The sequence below is a fragment of the Dermacentor andersoni genome, chromosome 8 (assembly GCF_023375885.2).
Source record: "Dermacentor andersoni chromosome 8, qqDerAnde1_hic_scaffold, whole genome shotgun sequence".
Classification (NCBI taxonomy): Eukaryota; Metazoa; Arthropoda; class Arachnida; order Ixodida; family Ixodidae; genus Dermacentor; species Dermacentor andersoni.
The window spans coordinates 145,667,737-145,690,311 of record NC_092821.1 but is presented as its reverse complement, the minus strand read 5'-3'; the positions used below and the strand labels follow the sequence as shown (position 1 = coordinate 145,690,311).

The following is a 22,575-nucleotide window of genomic DNA, read 5'->3' as shown; positions in this document are numbered from 1 at the left end:
AGTGAAGCAGGCATTAAGCACTCCTCATACGTTGGCCGATACCTAAGATAGTGCAATACCGGAACGACCCGCGGCGCAGGTGAAGCAGGCGTTAAGCACTCCGCATACGTGGGCCGATTTTGTTGATAGTACAATGCCGGGGCGACGCGCGGCGGTGAAGCAGGCGTTAAGTACTCCCAATACGTGGGCCGAACCCGAAGATAGTAAAATTCCGGACCGACCCGCGGCGGAGAGGTGCCGTTCGCCATTAAGGGTCCCACATACACAGCTTCGCTGGTGATCCTTTTTCATAGAATGGAAGGGCACTGAGATTTTTTTTTAGTTCCGTTGCTCTTCGCGCGGTCCTTGGCTTGTTCTCGAGCTTCTTTGTTTCCCTCCAAGTTTCTGGCCCATATGTTAGCGCTTGTAGAATGCAATGGTTGTGCACTTTTCTTTTCAACGACAGTGTTAAGTTAAATATTTGTGCAGTATGACAACGAATGGCTTGTTTACGTTATTTGATACATGTTTTGACTAATATTTCGGGGTCCGGTCACCTGAGAAAATCGTAAATGATAAGCTTCTGTTACACAAAGGAAAGTATTCACTCACGTCTTGACCACCGTGATAATGACTAATGTAAAAAACAGGAATAGCAAATCACCTGATGCATTCAATAGAGTATAGTGCTCATCAAACGGCAATGCTACATCACCGCAAGTCCTTCTGATGGTGTCCAACAATGGTGCATATGGTGCAACAATGGTGCATATAACAAATTTGTATGTCTATTTTGAGAGAACCAATTTGTAGGAAAGTGTGTCGTGCAGTGTGGAGCAGGACAAGGGACAAAGAACAACAACGACAACCTCTTGTCCTCGTTGTCCTTTGTCCCGCTTCGCGCTGCATCACATAGTCATATGGTAATCCCACAAGTCCAAACCATCCCCCAAAGTTAGAATTTGTGGGTTTCCTAAGGCAAGCCATTCTTACTCAACGGCAGATAACTATTGTGACATCTTTCATGTGTTGGTCCAGGAATTGGATCGTTTGCGCAAGAACGGCGTTTCTCCTACACCGGAATGGTTCAGAAGAGGGTCCGCTTGAATCTGTCTTTCTCCCTGTAGACTGCAAGAGCAGCAGTAGTCCCCTTATGCCTATAGTGATCGACAACTTCGAATAGTGAAGTCTCGAGTTGAATACGATGTGAAAAGTTAGGACTATTCCAATCGTATAGGATGGCTTGTACTGACGTCGGCCTAGCCGCCATATTGGAATAACGGCATGGCGGGAAGCTGCGTGTGTGGCGGCATGTAGAAATTGAGACTAATCACATGCGCACTCCGAATTTTCAGTGTTGCGGTTCTGCGGCTAACAATTCAATTCGCTGTGGTGTACATGGAAAGTTCTGATTAAGTGTTCTTTGACGAACATCCCTGGAAAGGAACGTGCGTGTCTCCGCAATGGATAAAAACGTACTCGACCAACTCTACTCTTCGGCCGAGTACACTGCGCAACCTCTCGAACACAGTGTTCGCACTGGGCATACAGCTTTGCTTCCTGCTCTACTGCAATCGCCACAGCGCTTTCGTGCATCGCCTTCGAGATGCGCCACCCGATCTCGGAGGTCGTGCTTCGCGCTTTCGTACTACCCGAAACCGACAAGCCCGACACGGAGGGATCTGTGTACCGGCGTTTCCGCAGCGCCACCTGGGCATTCTGCCACGCCCATTGTACGTTCCCCGCCGCAAATGACATTTGAGAAAACAGGATAAATTAGCAAGTTTTCAGCACGAAGTGTCAGCCTTACAGGGCTAACTATTTTAGAATTCTTTGAGCGCGGTCAAGGGTTCCACCCTTGACAGCCACGCAGGTACACAATCTTGTGCTTTCTGAATTTCCACAAATCTCGACATGCATTCTCGGAAAAGCATTCGTGCAGGCCGAGCATCCGGATCGCAGTGATACCCCGCCATACGGGCGCGCCATAGACAGTGAAGGCCAACTAGCATAATAAGGTCAAACGGCAGTCCATCATCGTTTTCTATAGATAAATATCTAATGCCCTGTGGATCTAACGGAAAGTCGTTTTTGATAGTCCTCTGCAGTAGATCCCAAAAGACCACACCCGCCCAACAGTCTAGAAATACATGATCTATAGTTTCTGGTTTCTTACAGATCAAGCAATGCGAGCCCCAGGGTAAGAAAAAACCACGATCTCCTAAAAAGGTTTTGACATTCAACGTACCCGTGTGAAGCTTAAAAAAGAAAGACTTGGTCTGTGGCGTTACTTGCATTCTTTTCACCCTCTTAAGCACGTCTTGCCCCTGGCCTCCGCTGTCTATGGCCCTGTACGTTGGCACAGGGAGAACTACATCGCATACATCTTTGTACAATGTTTTACGTTTCACTGAAAAAAGCTACTAATTTGAAAATCTAACGGACAAAAACCGTACACTTAAAATAACTTCTTTAAGAAATCCCCAAACAGAACCGCTCATATTGTCTGTACAGACTACATAGCCAGGTAACGCGCTTCTTAGCGTAACTTGGCACACCGTGCGCAAGAAAGGATCGCTTAAGTCGCGGAAAAATAAAAATCGGTTTACGACCTGTCGTATAAATAGCTGCGTCATACCCATACCTCCGTCTTTAACTCGCCTGAACAAATTCGTTCGACTGCATCGTTCCCAATTCGAAGCCCACACAAATACTGCCGATACTCGGTGCAACTTCTGTGCATTTACCCTGGAACAATGCAATACCTGCATTACATACCATAGTTTTGCGACAAAAAATAGATGACAAACTGTAGCTCTTGCAAACATTGAAAGATGTCCACCTTTCCACTGTCCACCTTTCCATGTCATTTGTTGTTTCATATAAAAGTACAAAACAGGCAATAAAAAAAAACAAAAACAAAAAAACGTTCCCTGCTGCATGAAAGAGCATATTTGGCCCATGCGGTCCGGAAGCATTGTCTCTCGTATAGCGCGATTTACTTAACGGGCTCAAAAAGCATTGCAGGGTCCCTTTAGCGCGAATTCAGCCACTCGGTGAGAAAAAAAAAATCTAAACAAGAGATAAGGCATACTTATTCGAAGATACGTATGAAAAAAATCAAATGATAAGCTGTATCACTGTAGGCACTTTTACGCGTATATATGAGACATTATTACGTCTCGGCGGTGCCTTCAATACATGATCTCTTTGAAGTCACGATTCAGCGGCTTGGCAAGTCCTATGAACGTAGCCGTCGAACAATGGAGGAAGCAGGGACCGTCTCGAACCAGGACGCCACCGGTTGGAGCGCCACTCCGCCTAATCCACGTGATCCGCTTCTCGGTGCCGCCGGCAGGGGTTCGGTAGTGAGCGTGTACACCCTTTATGTGAGGCTTCAGGCGATCACTGAACGCCAGCAGGGACACCTCGGCGACAATGTCCAGTAATGGCGCCGCTGACAGAAGGCACAGGTACTGCAGGCTGGCGATGCGGGAGATGTTTTCCTGGAACGGAACGATGACTTCAGAAAATTATATGCTTAAATAATTTAGATCTGCAGACATTTAATAAGGGTGCAAGTGCCTTTAACTCGCACTCTTACGGCGAAAAAAATGATGCAAGGGTGGGAGTCAGAGGCATGTACATGTTTAATCCTTTCTTTTTGGGTGCTAATTATATTACAATACACGCATTTGGGCTTGTTAGTTCATGACCTGAGCATATATACAAGGAAATAACAAGATATGTGTCACTCCCTTTTTTTCCTGTCGTATCGCGCTGTTTCAGCTCCGGGAACGATGCAACATGCGAGTGCTCCAGGGGAAGGCCTGAGCCTAGGACGTCATCCCGAAGCAATTTCCGTTGCCCGTATCTAAGCCTTTGATTTACTTGTTTGCGGTAAACCTTATCAAGAGAAATTAGGTTGTCAAAAATTGTGATAAACAACGAAAGCATTTCAAAGGGGCAAATCGGCTGTGTGTTACTGAAGGAACTTATGGTTTCGATCGGTGGCCTGTTCTGAGCTAAACAGCTAGCTTTGGGAAGCAGTATTTTTTTTATTTATTCTGCCGTTCGAGGGCTACAGTGTCCGTTAGCGTAATCATATAGTTACCTTGAGCATTTATCTCAAGAAAGATACGCAACCGCAGTTGCGTGCGGACTAGTTGGTTCGTACAGAACTAGTAATGCACCGCGCAGAATCAGTTTTTCTTTTTTTTTTCCCTTCTGAAAGGAAACTGTACGCATGTCGTGTCAAAGTGGTGGCAAAACTCTTGTCGATGTTCGCGCATTTCCGGGTAGCGCAAGCTGAACAAATAAAACAGAAAGGGACATCTGACTCACAGAGCTGTGTGCGTCAGATGTGCCTTTCTGTACTCTTTGTTCAGCTGGCGCTACAACAAAACAAATTACGCCATACCAACGTACCCCTGCAGCTATCCTTATCGACAATCGGTAGTTTGTGCACTGTCCTACCTCTCCTGCCGCCATTTTTCACGTGTTTTGCGCAGCACGTAACTCACTGGGGAAATGAATAAACGAGGAAATTTCAGTTCCTGCGCCATCGACGCGTTTAGAGTACGGAACCATCCTCAAATATGCTCGTGGCACAGAAAGCCCGTAGCGGAAACCCGACTCACCATCAGGCACGCCTCGCCGAAGGGCAGGGCATCGTGCCGAAGCACGAGACAAATCAGCGAGCTGTTTCTGGCGAGCAGCTGACCCAGAGTCGGGTAGTCTGTGTGCGACGGATTGGGGCAGTCCGACAGCCTCACCGAAACCGCTGGACAGGTCTCAATGAACCAAAGGGAGATACGGCCATGCACATCACTCAGAGTCAGCCTGACAAGCGCATTGTGAAACACGGGGGCCCCGTCTTGCATTTGCGGCATGTCTTCGGGATCGAGGACGAACTCACCCTCGCAGACGGCGCACCGAACAAAGCTGCCGCGCCTATCGATGCGGACGTCCAGTTCTTTGAAGTCGGGACAGTTCTGCGCCAGACGGCGCAGAGCTGACGGGCGGCGAAGGCCGCAGGGGGTCGCGGAGAGGGATCGCAGATGCCGCAGCGAGCAGTCCTGGAGCAGTGCCGTCAAGTCGAGGTCGGGGCCAAAGTGGAACGCGCTTATGTTAAGCTCGACTAGTTGCTTGAGCTTGACGGAGATAAAGTCGCGAAGACTGTCGCGGTAGGCGGCGCCAGCCGTCGCGTATACACCGTCGGAGGGCTGTGCCGGTAACAGCACAAGACAAAGTTGGCTCACGTTCTCCCAGTAGTGCCCAAGGGTGGCCGCGCGAATCCATTCCGGCGTGAAGCCTTCTGCGTAGTGGACGGCAACCAGGACGAGCTGTTGCGGCAAATGGAGGGGATCCGCGCTGCCGACAGCGAGATCTCGGAGTAGAACACAGCTGCACATGTTGCCTGACCTCTGGTAGCTGACGTTGCCGTTGACGACCGCGCAGCTCGTGAAGTGCGACGGTGGGAACGGCAGGCGTTGATTGGAGGCTGGCACCTCGGAAGAGAACGTGAATGTTTCCAAATTGACGCTCTGTTCGAGGATGGCGTTACATTCCAGGAGCGCGTTCATGAAGTTTCCGCGCACGAAATGAACACGCAGCTCGTCCAGGTACCGGCAGTAGCGCAGGAGCGCCGAAAGAAGCTTGAAGTTGAGGTCGCCGCTCACTTCGGCGTACATGCGGCGGAGATTGAGTGCGAGGGTGCTTGACACTTGCGACGCGGTGTTGTGCAGCTCCCTTATTTCCGAGTCCACGTCTGTCTCAGCCACGAGGGAGAACTCAACTTCCATCAGATACGGAAGCCGTTTTAGCATTAAACCGAGCAGGGCCCTTGGCCTGAGTGGGCAGGCGACGCACCGCAAGTATTGGAGTCCCGTACATTTGCCGATGTGTAGAGGCAATTCGTTGGGTTCGAGAAGAATGCAATTTGTGAAATCCAGTGAGCGGATAGCCCACACTGATTTCACAGCTTCTAGTTTCTCGACCAGAGAAGACAGCCCTTGGTGGGCGCGTAGCACCACCATTACTTCGGTGTCCCTGTGCCGTGTCTCTTTAGTGGAGGGCTTCACGCTGGGCGAATTATAAAGGCTCGAGTGGCGCGGCCCCACGAACGCGGAAAGGCGATGGTTCTATTCGAGGGTTATGCACGACTTTTGACAAATATTTGTTGCACACATGATACACTACGGGCAAGCAACGTGACGTCACAGAGGTGCGGTGGCGCTGGCGTCACTCCCAAAGCTTGGAGAACAAATATTTCCTCGAGATTTGCGAAGGCGTGCGTTACCCGGAAGGTGCTCTAACGAGTTTTCCATCTTTACTCCGGAGAGATAATTATTCATATCGGCGAACAGCTACGAAGAGCAGCAGAAGTGACAAAGCTGTTCGCTCGTTTCGCCCTCTTCTGTTTGCCTGCTTGTTCACAGCATGCAGTTACAGATGTATGAACTCGTGGATATGATACCCTACACGAGATAAGATTTTAGCGAAGGAATGCATGTGTGGCTATAATACACCGGACCCAGCTTGAAGCGATAATCTGTGCACATTTATTGTGCACGCAGGTTAGAAGCTTTAGGCTACAGGTTACACTTACAGGTAACGCTTACATATGGTTTACAGGCTATACTTACGTGAAGCCGGCAGTCAGCAAATCGGGCTGAATGAGCATGGCGTGACCGCGCGCCCTTTTACGTGAACTCGCTTCTGACAGTTCGCGAACAACGATGGCACGCAGCGTTGTGCCGAGATATCGACGCGTCCGAACTTAACCTCCGGTTGCAGCCAGCAACAGCTTCTGTTTTATGGGTCTTGTCGTTATGATTAGGTTATGTGCTTGTCTTTGCCTTGTGATGATAGCCTTGCCGTAGCACAGTGCACAAATCGCGACGTCACACTGCTACCGCTCAAGTCTATGCGCTGGGCGCAGGCCTGACCAGTCAGCGTTTACATGCATCGTGGAAATGGGTCGCAGTGGGTCGACTTCGTACAGTCGGGCCAACTCATCCCGACTCGACGCTCGTTCAGGCCAACCGGGCAGCGTTTGCACGAGCTCGACAGGCCAATTCCAGCCCGAGAAGCCGACTGGACCCGTTTCGTCGGGTGCATGCAAAACGCCCCGCTATATTACCGCTTGGCAGGGGCTATGGAGAAATTAACAATAATGTGACACCTGTAAGATGTTGCGTTAACACAACTATTACTTTTTGTTAGAGCATTGTGGCTATTGTACGGAATTCACAAGAAAGAAAGAAGGACCGAGGGCAACAAGATTAGGAAAAAAGAAAGCCAGACAGGTTAAAACTTGAACAGCTCACACCTTTCGTCAACACGTGTGTTATGGACGTTGATGTTATTGCACAAGCGCGGCGTACGAAAATAATATGTTCTAAGAATTTATAGTCATGGAGGAAGCGTTTTCGCATCTATCTGTGTGGTGCAGTTTGGCTCCTTGCTAATATCTTTCTCCGTGTTATCTAACGCGCGATGTAAGTTCATAGCCTTCCTGACCGCGGTTCTAATGAGCATGCCGAAAATCTCGATTTAAAAATGATTTTCGCTGCTTTACGCGCCGAAACCACGATACAATCATCAATCATGAGGTACCCTGTACTGGGAGGACCCCGGAATAATTTTGACCACCTGGGTTTATTTAACATGTGCCTAATGCATGATGCACGAGCGTTTTTTTTTTTTGCGTCTCGCACCACAACCTTATGCCGCGACCATGCCCACGCGATTTTATCCCTCTCCCTCGAGCTTGGGAGCTCGTTGCTGTGCGAACCTTTCTTAAATTTCGATGGCTTTTTTTCGTTTCCTAGGTACACGCCTACATCATTGCTCTGCCCTGGCGACCTTATTTTATCCATGGAGAATATCCGAGCCAGCTCATCGAAACCAAACTTTTGAATTGGATGGTGCGGCAGCATCACGTGTAATTTCGGCATGTCTATTCGATTCAGCCAAGTTTGTTTGCGCCTGCTGAACCTATTCACGGGCCGCTGCAAATCTGGGATGCTAAGTGGAACGTTTGGGGAGGGACCGAGTTTGTGAACCTGAAGTTCAGCGCAAGGTCGTTCTTTCTTTTAATATGTCTTTGCTGAAATTCCACGACCACCCATTGGTGGTTGCATTGACGAGAGTCAACGAGATCTCTTGAGCTGATTAGTTGCATCGGGCCGAGTGTTACGGGATCGTTATCACCTCGGGTACATTCCCATGTATCGCCCCAGTGATCTCAAAGGCATGCTTATATCTGTGCACATTTTCGGGGCCTACTGTGGGGATATTTATTACCACCCACTAATGGACGCGAAACAGTTGTGTTTTGCACATCACAATCAGCATAGCAGCAGCACACACTGCGCGACTGTCGGTGTTAAATCTTCCATCGTCACTGTTTGTGATGCCGCCGCGTGCTGCACTAAACCACTGCTCGAGAAATTCGAGTTTGCATCAGTCACATCCTGCACTAGCTCACTTATAATCATTGTTGGTCGACTTCAATGTGTATCGTTCACTTCGAGACCCGGGTAATGGAGATTGCGTGCACCGCACAGTTAACACAGTTCCCGTTCGCCCGTGATCTCACTGTATAGCCAATAACCATCGATTTCCAAACCTACATGTCAATCGCGCGGTTGTCACAGCTGAACTAATGACACGTTATGACCGGCGTTATTACCGCTCTAGCCTACTATGGCTTCGACTGGTTCCTCGGCGAAGACAAAACTATGACCATCAAAACATCCAGTTCTCCTTTTTCAGTAAAAAGAAAGCAAAGCCTCAACAGAAACGCCTTAGAAAACATGCGGAACGAGAAGTTCAGGAATCACTTATTCTAATTGCTTCCAAGTGGTTTAACAAATTTACCTTCACAGTCAAAAGAAGCTTGTCAAATTAATTTTATAAATTTGTAGTAGAATAGCACTCGCATGAATCTCCTTTACGACAATCAGCTGTGATTGATATTCCCTGTAGACGCCGAATTCAATAAAATGCCCGAGGGAAATGCGTAGGAAAAATAAATTTGGCCCACCACAACATAATGCTTACTCGGATATTTCTAAAAAAATATTACGACGCATTTGCCTCTTGCAAAAGGCAGACTGATCTTCATAGGGCATCCTTCTCTAACTGGATTTGCACATTGTTAGCAGTGTTCGAGTAGAATTAATTTTCGGAGACCAAGCCGTTGATGCCCGAAGGTGGGCGGACACCAAATTCCGGGTAGCCCAGACTTGTCCACCAGCCGAAGCTGGTCCTCAGGAGTTGGGCTAAGCAAAACATGTTACACCTCCCATTGCAAACCTGATTCAGAAAACAGCTCACTACGCAACAACTTCCACCGCTTCCGCATCTGGACGGTGGTTTAACCACTACAGCGTTGTACACTCCGTTAAGTTTTGAAACCGCGAAAATTCCTGAAGACGGTGAATCCACGGGCAGTGGTTATCACACTCGGCTCCAGCAAGTGAAGCCTACCTGTTACCACAATCCGACTAACGATTACGAAGTTTCATATTTGTCGTAGACTTCCTTGAACCCAACAAAGCGCTTTAGACGCTTTCCCAGACCGAACAAAATTGTACCAAACAATTCTAATAGCGTGGAAAAGAAATATTCAATTGCCAGTTAGTGAAACAAGGATATTTTTAAACAATTATTCATGAAATGACGACTGTGGCCATGCATGAATTTAGTAAGTCAACAAATAGTAATTTGTACCTTACAATGAGGTTACGGCTTTATACGTGGTTTTCTAGAAAAACAAAGTGCAAAATATTATGGATAATAATTTTGATCTTATCTGGATTGAATGAATGCGCTCTGCTCGGGGATTTGACGGGCTTACTTTTGACATGCGAAAAACATTATTTCAAAATACCCGACGTGTATCTTTCAAATATTTATTTATTTTTTTAACCTTTTCGCTCCCCTATTTCGCGATCGAAAAGGTCGAAAAGTTTCCGTTGCAAAACCTTACCGGCCACGCAATTCAGTTTCATCATAGCAAACTACTGTAAGGAGTTTCATATATGGCAAAATTTTATAACAACTTTTAAGTTCCCATCGATGTTACTTCCTATTCCGTAATAATCTGCTTCATCCTCACAACTATGCGGCTTCATACCCCGGTGCTGCATAAGCGCTCTGCAATAACAATCGATAAAATTGAAGGCAAGAAAGTTACTCGCGCTACTCAACCCTTTTCTTTTGAAAAGTGCGTGGGGTAGAGTTTTCCAGCCCACAGAGACTGCAGTACTATAGTAACCGGCTGACAGGCATCTGTCACGTTCTCAAGTTCTTCGCTGGAAAAACCCGGGTAATGTCCACAAGCGATACGCTGGAACTATATCGGGTACTTTTTTCTCGTATTTTGCGGTACAGCATGGCAGTTTTTATTAGTGCTAGTAAAACAAGCCTACGCACTATTCAAAGCTTTCAGGCAGAGGCGCTCAAGCTTTGTCTAGGTCTTCCTCGAAGTGCACCAACGGCGGCAGCAATTGCAACCGCCAGAGAGCATTTCATCAAGACCTTTATCACAGTTGAAGCACTAAGAGTGCACGTAAGGGACCTTTCCCGCACTCCTTGCCTCCATCTAGCCTCACTGCGTGCGGAGAGACAACGTGCCTGGTTCTGCCGAACGGTATTCGCACATCGTGAGGCAATGACCATCGTGCTTGAGTCCTGCCGCGAGGCTTTCGATTCCTCCTTGGTACCTCAATAAACCAAAGATCAACCTGACAATACCTGGCGTCCCAAGAAAATGTGATCACCGGCTCTTAAACAGCTAACCTTACTCCTAATAAATGAGAAGTACCGGTAATACACCCGTATATACAATGACCACTCCGCACTGCGGAAGAGCTTTACCGCAGTTGTCATCATTCCAGCTAAAGCCGCCTCTATCAAGTCGAAAACATCTCACTTGACAACGTCGACGGCAGCAGAACCCGAAGCACTTCGAGTCTCACTACACTTTATGAATGATGAACCAACAGACAAATGGTCGATTTCCTGCGACTCGATGACGGTATTACCGCGTTTATTGTCAGCTTTACGGTGCGGTCCGCCGCATGAACAATTGGTATTTGAAATCACAGAAGCCATACACCACTACACTGAGAGAGGACATGAAATAATTTTTCAGTGAAGCCAAGTCACTGTAGTATCGTCGGCAATGAACGTGCCGGTCAAGCCGCCCGTTCAGCTCATTCAGAACACTACCGCCTATCGCTCCCTCTGTCTAAGACTGATGCTGCAAGGATGATCCACCTACTCGCACGCCAGTGCACTACATCAGAGTGGAATGAACCACATGAATGCACGCCCGTTTACACACCCTGGATCTAACCTTAAGCCTCCGACTTCCACCAAGACTTCCCAGTAAAGACGCGACCCCTTTGTGTAGGCTATGGCTGGACGTCGCGTTTTCAATAAAAACACGCTTCGCATAGGGATGGCCGAAATTGCAGCATGTGGTGACTGCGGCGTCGCGGAAGCCATTCGTCACGTTCTTTGCCAGTTCCCGCATTACAGTGTGCAGAGAAAGTTGCTTTCCGTCTTGCTGAACGCGTTAGACGACCCGCCTCTGTCGGAAGAAAGAATTCTGAGACATCGACGCGACTTGATGTCGCACCAGAAGGCCGTGCAAGTGCAACTGTGCTTCTAGAGATCAACCGGCCTGTGTGAACGCGTTTTCTTTTACGTGTTTCCTTCTTTTTTCTTTTTTGTTCCTTTTTTATCTTCTCTTGCTCTTTTTCGTCTTTTCAACCCCTGTATTGCCCACCGCTGTGCAGGGTAGCAAACCGGAACCTCGCCTCTGGTTAACCTCCCTGCTTTTCCTCTCTCTTTCTCTTTTGCAGATATCATGTCACGAAAGATTTTGTCAGTTTCGCCAGTTGGCAGTCCAGGCTTTTGGCCTGGACTGTCAACGCAGGACGCCGTGGAGCTGTTCAAAGATACACAAAGGACACGAGAGCCATACTCGCATTAGACCCGGAGAAGGCCTTATAACATCATCATTCCTTTGTTTTCAACAAAACTCTAGCCTAGGGTTTTCACGACTACATGAGATCGTTCTTTGCGGACAGAGAAGCCACTCTCAGGGCGGGAGACCTCGTTTCGGACTCGGTCAGGCTAGGTAGCAGAGGGACGCCGCAGGGGCCTGTCATGTACCCAACCCTCTTTAACCTTGCCATGACAGGTCTGTCGAGAAGACTTTCCGAAGTCGACGGCGTTAATGACACAATATATGCAGACGATGTCACCATCTGGCGTACCGGAGGCCGTGACGCACGGGTTTAGGCTGCGTTGCAAGAAGCCATCGAGATCACGGAAGAATATCTCAAGCCGACCGGCCTTCGGTGTTCACCACGGAAATCAGAACTTCTCCTTTACGGACCCACACGAAGGGGCCCAAACCGAAGGGCTGGAAGCCGGTAGAGGGCGTCGGCAGCACTCTACGGACAAGTCAGGGCAGTGTCATTCTCAGGGCGGACTTCCTTCGGGCGGTGGGCATGACGACCGAATCGAACGGCTGTAATAACCTAACGGTGTGTAAACTAGCCAAGAAAACGGATAATGCCATCAGACTCTTACGGAGAGTTGCTAAGCGGCAGGAGGGTCTTGGAGAGGACAATATCTTAAGACTGGCGCGCTCCTTTGTGATGTGTCATAATACCTACGTGGTGGCTATGCACAATTGACAAAGGTCGTAGAGGGACAAGCTCAATACGTTGATCAGGAAGTCTATCAAGAGGGCCCTCAGGCAACACAAGTACATAAGCTCGGAGAGACTGATGCGTCTCGGCATGCACAACACGCTGGAAGAGGTTGCGGAGGAACAAAAGAGGGCCAAGTAGGATCTGGTGGTTCCTCCGACGAAAATCGAGCCTCGCTTTTGCGGTCTCCCTCGGGAACAGTGGAAATGCATAGTCGTCGCTCCAGTTACACGGAACGTTCATTCCGAGCTTCACGTAGTTTGGAAACGAGCTAGGGCCATGGCTTTCCTGGTCGAGGCTCACAAACGGGATCGGGACTGCTGTTTTGTTGATGCTGCCTGGTAGCCTGACGGGACGGCGCTCGTAGCCGTGGGCATCGATCGTGATGGGATAATCACGAACTCTACGACGGTTCCAACGAAGTCGGCCGAGGTGGCGGAGAGGGTGGCGATAGCCCTGACCCTCCTCGACGATAGAAAGACGACGAATTACAGCGACGCGAGGACGGCTGTCCGATGTTCGCAAGGGGCACCGTTTTAGAGCAGGTCTTGCGGATTCTGCGGGACAAGGACGTCAAGCCGCACACGATCACCTGGTTCCCCACACACATGGCGCAGATCAAGGGCACCCAGCCAAACATCAACGAGTCGGCCCACAGAGCTGTGCGAGGAGTCGTTGGGCGGTGTAGCTACCGGTTGGAGATGCGCTGAGGTTAAAGACAATCGGGACCCTCCTTCCTCATATAAAGAACTTACCAAACATTTTTCTTGAGAATGTGACGACACGCTCCGTCACATAGGAAACTAGGCGGACCACAAGCTTTAACGCTCAGGTTACTCCAGGTCGAGGCATGTCCTAACCCCGCACTGTTACACAGAATCTATCCAGTCATACAATCGACCAGCATTTGCGAGCTATGCCCACATGTTGCTAACTTAGAACACATGCTCTGGCGATTCCCCGCGTTACGCGACGGTGTCACGTCGTCCAAACGGGAGGCTGCCCTAAACAGCCCCGATGTTGAAGCACAGCTAGGAGTTGTCCATCGGGCCCGCGACGCAGCAGAGAGGCTCGGCCTTTTTGTACCGATCTGAGAGCGGGCCGCTACGTCCCGACACGCGTTCCTAAGGAGCACATAAGGTTTTGCCCTACCATACCACACCGCACTACCATCCATGGCGCCGCCGAGGCGTCAGCTGCGCCTTCGAGTGGAAGTCCCCAAAGGCTCAGAATAAATCTCCTACTATGAAACATCATTATTCACACACTTTAAATCTTCTCTGTTTGGCGGCAAAGGAAAGCGCCGAGGGCGACGATGGTTGTCATTTTCGTTTGCAAAAGCTATCATCAAGGAACAAGGGCAGGCGAGGCTCTCGACGTCATCCCCTCCCCTGGGCGAGTCATTAAAAAAATCGTTGTCAGCTCAGAAAAATCATGCGTCCTGCACTCCCCCCAACAACCATGCCATACTTCCACGTGAATTCGTGACGCCAGCGCCGTTCCTAAATGGTGCCACCTTCAAATGCCAACAAAAAACTCCTCGGCGTTATTTTTTGTTTTCCAAAATTAACCGTTACTGAAAACCCAAACTGCCTCCGGACAAAATCAGAAATCGGTTACATCTTTTTCAATACTGTTTGCTCCTATTTTTTTCGCTTTTCAAAATGTGTATCTGTGTTTTATCAGTTGACATCAACCTTTTATATGATAGACGTCTCCCGTTTGGTTACCAACATTTCCGACCTCCCAGTTCAAAACTCCCTGCATACAACGCACACTCCTAGTACCTTATTGGTGCATTCCACTTAACTGGTGCTAAATGACACTGGTCGTGAGTCGATCACCCGTAGTCGCCTATCTCGTCATGCATCCTTTTGTGCTCTGCTGTGAGCCATAAATTATCTACAAAGTAGTCCAGTAACCCGTTTGACTAAGATAATAGAGGTTGTCTTAGATGTAAGTGCCTTCTATCCTTGAAGTGAACACGTAATCTATAGGGAATGAACAGTGGATTAAGTATCGCACTTGGGTTTGCACAGTATGGATAACGAGTGCGGGAAACTTCGAGCATCCAATGAAGGGGAAAATATGGAGGAAGGGTAACGTGCAGCAAAAACTTTGCGTCGGCGAACTACAGGTCCGAGAGTGCTCATCGTCGCCATGAAAAAAATTTATATATATGCATATATATATATATACACACACACACCTCGTTTGTACTGGCTCTGCGAATCGAGCTGTTCCGGGCGAGGGCTCCCATGTAGCAGATTTTCGCGTATCTTGCAAACGACAGTGGCAAAAAGACGACGTGTGCAACGTCGGTACTTCCAGCAGAGCTCACATTCTCCCGAATAGAATCAAAAGAAATAGGCCGCGAACGCGCTTTCCTGCCTGATCATTAAATGATTATTCATGAATTTTTCTTCAGGGTACTTTTGCAACCTGCCCGTCCGAAGCTTAGCGAACGATACCTTCCCTGAGCCGACCTATCAAAAATGAAATTGCTAACGTACGTTTGCAACGAGATGACAGCACATTAAACTAGAAGCTACATGAATAATATTTATTAGCTCCATCGTCAATCTAACTGATCCCCCAGCAGGTTTAAGGCGCTTCCGAAAGCTATCAACTATCACAGCTTTGCGTCAGCCGACTCCAATGAATGTGGTCCAACGGTTATATGCACTACCCATTACATGGACTGCTCAACTGACTTCTTTTTTTCTCCTAATGCCAACCAGAATATCGGCGATCCGCGTTTGATCTCTGATCCACACCGCTCTTTCCCTGTCTTATAACGTTGCGCCTAACATTTTTCGTTTTGTCGCTTTTCGCGTGGTCCTTGTTCTCAAGCGCCTTTGTTTCCCTGCAAGTTTTTGGCCCATATGTTAGCACCTGAAGAAGGCAATGGTTGCGCACTTTTCTTTTCAACGACAGCGTAAAGTTAAATATTTGTGGAGTCTGACAACAAAATGCTTCTTTAAGTTATTTGATACATGTTCTTAATTTAATGACATGGGATCACGTCACCTGAGAAAATTGTAAATGAGAAAGTTATGTGACGCAAAGGAAAGTATGCGATCAAGTCTAGACCACCAGGATAATGGCAGTAATGTAACAAAACGGAATATTATATCTAGTAGAGTATAGTGCTCATTAAATTGGAGCTGAGGGCAATGCTACATCACCGCACATCGTTCTGAAGATGTGAAACAATGGTGACATTGTGCATGTAATAAATTGCTTTGTAGGACAAATTTGTAGGAGAGTGCGTGGCGTAGCGCAAAGCGGGACAAGGGACAACGAAGAACGAGGACGTATGCTTGTCCTCTTCCTTCGGTGTCGCTCGACCCGCTTCGCGCAGCAGCACACAATCTCATGGAAAACCCCCAACTAGCCCTAACCATCACCATAAGTTACAATTCGGGGGTTTCCCAAGGCAAGCAATTCTCATTCAACGGCTGGGAACAACAGCGTTCAATAAGAATTCTGCTAGTGACCTCCGTGTGTTCGTCCAGGAACGGGATCTTCGCGCAACGACCGCGATTATCCGGCACCAGAATGGTTCAGAGGGTTGTCCGCTTGAATATGTCTTTCATCCATTAGACTGAAAGAGCAGCAGTGGTCCCCTTAGACATATGGTGTTCGACAAGTTCGAAAAGTGAATTGTAGAGTCGAATATGATCCGAATAAAGGACGATTCGATTCGCATATGATGGCTTGAGCTGCCATCATCCTAGCTATGTCCACGTTTGGGGACCAGCACGGCGAGGAGCTGCGTGCGTGACGGCACGTACAAGTTTCGAACAGTGGCATGCACACACTGAATTTTCAGTGTTCTGGTACTGCAGCTAAGAATTCGATTCGCTGCGGTGTATATGGAAAGTTCTTTTAAAGTGTTTTTTGAAACACGTCCCTGGAAAGGAATGTGCGTGTCTCAGAAATCGATGAAAACGTACTCGACCAACTCTAATCTTCGACCGAGTACACTGCGCAACCTCTTGTAGCAGTGTTCGCACTATGCATACAACTTTGGTTCCCGGTCTACTACATTCATCACAGCGCCTTCGTGCATGGCCTCCGAGACGCGCCGCCTGATCTCGGAGGTAGTGTTTTGCGCTTTCGTACTACCCGAAACCGACAAGCGCGGCACGGAGGGCTCTGTTGACCGGTGCTTCCGCAGCGCCACCTGGGCAGGCCGTCACGACCAATTGCAATTTCCCCACTGCATGAAAGGGAGCAATATGTGGCTCTTGCGGTCCGGAAGCATAGTCTCTCGTTTAGCGCCATTTATTTAACGGGCTCAATAAGTTTTGCAGGGCCCCTTAGCGCAAGTTCATAGACTCAGGGAAGAAAGAAAAATGAACACGCGTTAAGGCATACACATTCGAAGATACGAATGAAAAAAGCAAATGACAAGCTGTATCATTGTAGGCACTCTTACGCTTATCTAAGAGATTTTATTGCGTGTCGTCCTTGCATTCATCTACACGATCTGTTCGAAGTCGCGATTCAGCGGCTTGGCGAGTCCTATGAACGTAGCCGTAGAACAATAGAGGAAGCAGGGACCGTCTGGAACCAGGACGCCACCGCCTGGAGCGCGAAGCGGCTTCATCCAAGTAATTCGCTTCTCGGTGCCGTCGACAGAGGTTCGGTAGTGAACGTGTACACACTTGATGTGAGGCTTCAGGCTGGCGGTGAACGTCAGCAGGGACACCTCGGCGTCATTGTCCAGTAATGTCGCCGCCGACAGAAGGCACAGGTACTGCAGGCTGGCGATGCGGGAGATGTTTTCCTGTAAGAAGAACGGTGCCCGCAGGAAATTACGTTATATTCTTCAATACTTTACACCTGAAAAAATTTAAGGGTGTAACTGTCTAACTCGCACTCTTACGCCGAAAGACACGATGCAAGTGGGTGAGTTAGACACATTTTTAATCCTTCTTTTAAAGTTGCAAATTATATTACAGTGCCCCCATTTGCCCTGGTTAGTTCATGACCTGAGCAGAAATATCACGAAATAACAGGATATGTGTCTGTTCTTTTCCCGTCGTGTTATTTTGCGCTGCAGCATGTGACGATGCAGCATGTGACGATGCAGCATGTGACGATGCAGCATGTGACGATGCAGCATGTGACGATGCAGCATGTGACTGGACCAGGGAAGGGGCGGAGCCTAGTACGTCTTCCCGAAGCAATTTCAATTGCCCCTATCCAACCCTTCGATTTGCTTGTCTACGGTAAACCTTATTAAGATAAATTAGGCGGTCAGAAAGTGTGCTATGCACCGAAATAATTTGAAGGGAGCAAATCGGTTGTGGGTTAACGCAGGCACTTACGGTTGCGATCCGTGGCCTGCTGTGAGCGAAACGGCTAGCTCTGGGAAGAAGTTTTTTTTTCGTTTCATCTGCAGTTATGGATTACCGTTTCAGACAAAGGTTTAGCTCTGTCTCTCTCTCTCTCCTGCCGTGAGAGGGCGACAGTCTGCTAGCGTAATTATATGCTTGCCGTGCGCATTTGTCTCAAGAAAGATACGCAACCGCTGTGTGCGAAATGCAGAAGTACTTTGTTGCGGATTAGTTTTTTTCATACTGAAGTAACGCACCACGGATATTTTTTCTTTTTTCCGCTTCTGAAAGCAAAGTGTACGCATCTCGTGTCAAAGTGGTGGCAAAATAATTGTGGATCTTTCCGCACTTCCGGTTGGTGCTAGCGATTACTTTGCCTTTATACTGACTTCCAATCGTTTCATGCAACAAAACGATTGGTATATCTTATTTCGTTCTACGCAAGCTGAACAAGGACCACAGAAAAGCACATTTGACACACACAGCGGTGCGTGTGTCAATTATGCCGGTTGTCCTTGATTAGCTTGCGCTACTACATTATAAGATATGCCGTACGAACAAGCCACTATAGCTATCCTCATCCACAAATGGTAGTGCGCGTTCGGTCCTACCTCTCCCTCCATAATTTTTCATGTATTTTGCGCAGTACCCTAACTCGCTGAGCCCACTGCTCCCCCCCCCCCCCCCCTCAACTAATAAACGAGTAAATTTCAGTACCGCCACCGTCGACATGAGTGCGGAACAATCCTCAAAAATGCCCGTAGCGCAAACCCGACTCACCAGCAGACACGCCTCGCCGAAAGCCAGGGCATCGTGCTGCAGCACGAGACAACTCAGCGAGCTGTTTCTGGTGAGCAGCTGGCCCAGAGACGGGTAGTCTGGGTGCGAGGGATTAGGGCAGTCTGACAGCCGCACCGAAACCGCTGGGCAGGTCACGATGAACCAAAGTGAGAGACGGCCATGTAAGTCACTCAGACTCAGCCTGGCAAGGACATTGTGAAACACGGGGGCACCGTCTTGCATTTCCAGCAGGTCTTCGGGATTGAAGAAGCACTCACCTTCGCAGACGGCGCACCGAACAAAGCTGCCGCGCCCAGCGATGCGCACGTCCAGTTCTTTGAATTCGGGGCAGAGTTGCGCCAGACGGCGCAGAGCTGACGGGCGGCGAAGCCCGCAAGGGGTCGCTGAGAGGGACTGCAGATGCCGCAGCGAGCCGTCCTGGAGCAGTTCCGTCAAGTAGAGGTCGGGGCTGAAGTGGAACGCGCTTATGTTAAGCTCGACGATTTGCTGCAGCTTGGAGGAGATGAAGTCGCGAAGGCTCTCGCGGTACGCGGCGTCCGCCGTCGCGCAAACAAGAGCGCAGGGCCGTGCCGGAAATAGCAGAAGACAGAGTTGGCGCACGTTCGTCCAGAAGTGTCCAAGGCTGGCCAGGCGAATCCATTGCGCCGTGGTGCTTTCCGATTGGTGGACGGCAACCAGGACCAGCTGCTGCGGCAGAATGAGGGGATGAGCGCTGCCGACAGCGAGGTCTTCGAGTCGAAAACAGTTCCACGAGTTGGTCGACCTCTGGTATGTGACGTTGCCGCAGACGGCCGCGCAGCTCGTAAAGTCCAACGGCATGGACGGCAAGCGTTGAATGGGGGGTGACACTTCGGAAGAGAACGTGAATGTTTCCAAATTGACGCACTGTTCGAGGATGACGTTGCACTCCAGGAGCGCGTTGAAGAAGGTTCCGTGCACGAAATGAACACGCAGCTCGTCCAGCCTCGGGCAGTAGCTCAGGAGCGCCGAGAGGACCTTGAAGTTCAGGTAGTCGCTCACTTCGACGTACATGCGGCGGAGATTGAGTGCCAGGGCGCCTGGCATTTGTGACGCGGTGTGGTGCACCTGCCTTATTTCATATTCCACGTCTGTATCAGCCACGAGGGAGAACTCAACTTCCTTCAGACGCTGAAGCGGTTTTAGCATTAAACCGAGCAGGGCGCTCGGACGAAGCGGGCAGGCGACGCACCGCAAACATTGAAGTCCCGTACATTTGGCGATGTACAAAGGCAGTTGCTCGGGTTCGACAAGAATGCAATTTGTGAGGTCCAGTTCATGGATGGGCCCCGCCGGCTTCATAGCGTTTATGCGATCGTGCAGAGAAATTAACCCTAGGCGGGGGAGCAGTCTGAGCCTCATTTCGGTGTTCCAGTGACGTGTCTCGTTAGGGAAGTTTTCACACTAGTTGAATTCGAGGCTCTAGTGGCGAGGCCCAACGAATGGGTATTGGTGACTGTGCTAACCGAGCGTTGCGCACTACTTTTGACAGATGTTTAAGGCACACGTGATACACTACGAGCAAGCAAAGTGACGTCACGCGGGTGCATTGGCGCTGTCGTCACTTCCAACGCATGGAAAGGAAATATGTCAGCGACATTCGCGAAGGCGCGCGTTACCCGGGAGTCGCGGGAACGAGTTTTCCACCTTTACTCGGCAAAGATAATCCTTGAAATCGGCGAGCAGCGACGAATGGCAGCAGAAGTGACAAAGTTTTCAGGCGCTCGTTTCGCCCTCTTCTCTTTGTCTGCTCATTCACAGCATAGACTTAGATGCATATGAACTCGTTGATATGATACGCTACACGAGATAAGGTTTTACCGAAGCAATGCACGTGTGGCTGCAGAACACCGGAGCCACTTGAAGCGATATAGCCTCCAACTTTATCGGCTGCACGTACGTGAACCCGACAGTCCGAAATCGGGCTCATCGAGCCAGGTGTGCCGCGCGTGCCTTTACATGACCTCGGTTCTGCCAAGTCGTGAACAGCGACGGCACGCAGCTTTGTGCCGAGACGTCAGCGCGTAGGAACTGGACTTCCGGTTCCCGCAGCCGTCTGCAACAGCTTCTGTTTATTGGGTCGTGTCGTTGTGATTAGGTTAGGTGCTTGTCTGCACAGCGCATAAATCGTGACGTCACACTGCTTCCGCGCAAATATTACCGCCGACTGTAGCCCGAGCAGTTGGGGTCCAGCTGGGTCGACTTCCGTACAGTCGGGCCGACTCAGCCCACCTCGACGCTCGTTCAGGCTGACCGGGCAGCGTTTGCATGAGCTCGAATGGCGAATTCCAGCCCAAGCCGACTGGACCCGCTTCTGTCGGGTTCATGCGAAAGGCCCCGCTAAATTAGCGCTTGGCAGAGACTATAGCCGGGGGCACATCGCGCTTAAGCGCGCTCTTTCGTTGCTTAACTAAGGGCAAACGAACAACAATTTGACACCCATAAGGTGAGGCGCCAACTCAGAACTGTTATTTTTCGTTAGTGCATGGTGGGTATTGTACGTAAGTCACGAAAAACATAGAAAAAGAGGACAGATAACTGAGAGCAGGAAAATTATACAAAAACAAAATGACATAGGTTAAAAAGTGAACTGCTCGCTCCATTCGTGAACACGTGTGCTATAGACGTTCATGTTTTCGCACTAGCGCGGGGTTAAGAAATCTTATGTTTTAAAAATTTATAGTCATGGATGGAGCGTTTTTGCCTATATCTGTGTGGTGCAGTTTTGCTGCCTTACTATTGTCTTCTTCCGTGTTATCTAATTCGCGATATATTTTCACAGCCTTCCTGACCGTGGTTCTCGTGAACATGCCGCAAAATTCGATATATAAAAATGAATTTCGCTGTTTTGCGCGCCGGAACCACGATACAATGATGAGGTACCCTGTAGTGGGAGGACTCCGGAATAGCTTTAACCATCTGGGCTTCTTTAACGTGCGCCCAATTCATGGTGCCCGAACGTTGTTTTGCGTCTCCCCCTCCATCCAAATACCGCGGCCATGGCCGCGGGATGGTATGCCGCTCTCTCGAGCTTGATGGCTCGTATTGCAGTGACCTTTGCTGTGCGGACATTTCTTAAATTTCTATCGCTCTTTCTGTCCCTAAGTATACGCATACGTCATGGCCCTGCCCCCGGCGTCCTTATATTGTGGATACAAAGAACCCGAGCCAACTCGCTGAAAACGAAAACACGCTTTTAAACGGGACGGTGCGGCAGCACCACACGTAATTTCAACATGTCTGTTTGATTTAGCCAAGTTTATTTGCGCCTGCTGAACATATTCACGGGGCGCTGCAAATCTGGGAAGCTAAGTGAAACGTTTGGGGAGGAACCGCGTTATGAACCGGAAGTTCAGCCCAAGGTCGTTCTTTCTTTTTTATTTTTTTTTTGCTGAAATTCCACGATCACCCATGGGTGGCTGCAGTGACGAGAGTCAACAAGGTCTCTTGAGCTGATTGGTTGCACCGGGCCGAGTATTAGGGAATCGTTATCACCCCGGGAACATTCCCGCGTATCGCCCCAGTGATGTAAACGGCTCGTTTAGCTGTCCACATTTGCGGGGCGTACTGCGGGTATATTTATTAGCACCCACTAATGGACACGAAACAGTTGTGTTTTGTACGTGGAAATCGATCTAGTAGCAGCACACGCTGCGCGACTGTCTTGTTTTAAATCTTCCATCGTCACC

General features: G+C 49.2%; 2 protein-coding genes across 2 annotated transcripts; both read right to left on the bottom strand.

Moving 5' to 3' along the window:
- Positions 1–1,798: 1,798 nt before the first annotated feature.
- Positions 1,799–5,860, bottom strand: LOC129384284 (uncharacterized). Its single transcript, XM_055069494.2, has 2 exons — positions 4,620–5,860; positions 1,799–3,485 (listed from the first exon to the last, which is right to left on the bottom strand). The coding sequence occupies exons 1-2, from the start codon at positions 5,805–5,807 to the stop codon at positions 3,174–3,176; spliced, it is 1,500 nt and encodes a 499-aa protein (XP_054925469.2). The 5' UTR covers positions 5,808–5,860; the 3' UTR covers positions 1,799–3,173.
- An 11,304-nt stretch (positions 5,861–17,164) lies between these two features.
- On the bottom strand, positions 17,165–20,351 carry LOC129380203 (uncharacterized). The gene is made up of 2 exons (XM_055069493.2): positions 18,848–20,351; positions 17,165–17,514 (listed from the first exon to the last, which is right to left on the bottom strand). Exons 1-2 carry the CDS (start codon positions 20,246–20,248, stop codon positions 17,206–17,208), a joined length of 1,710 nt encoding a protein of 569 aa, XP_054925468.2. The 5' UTR covers positions 20,249–20,351; the 3' UTR covers positions 17,165–17,205.
- Between the last annotated feature and the right edge of the window lie 2,224 nt (positions 20,352–22,575).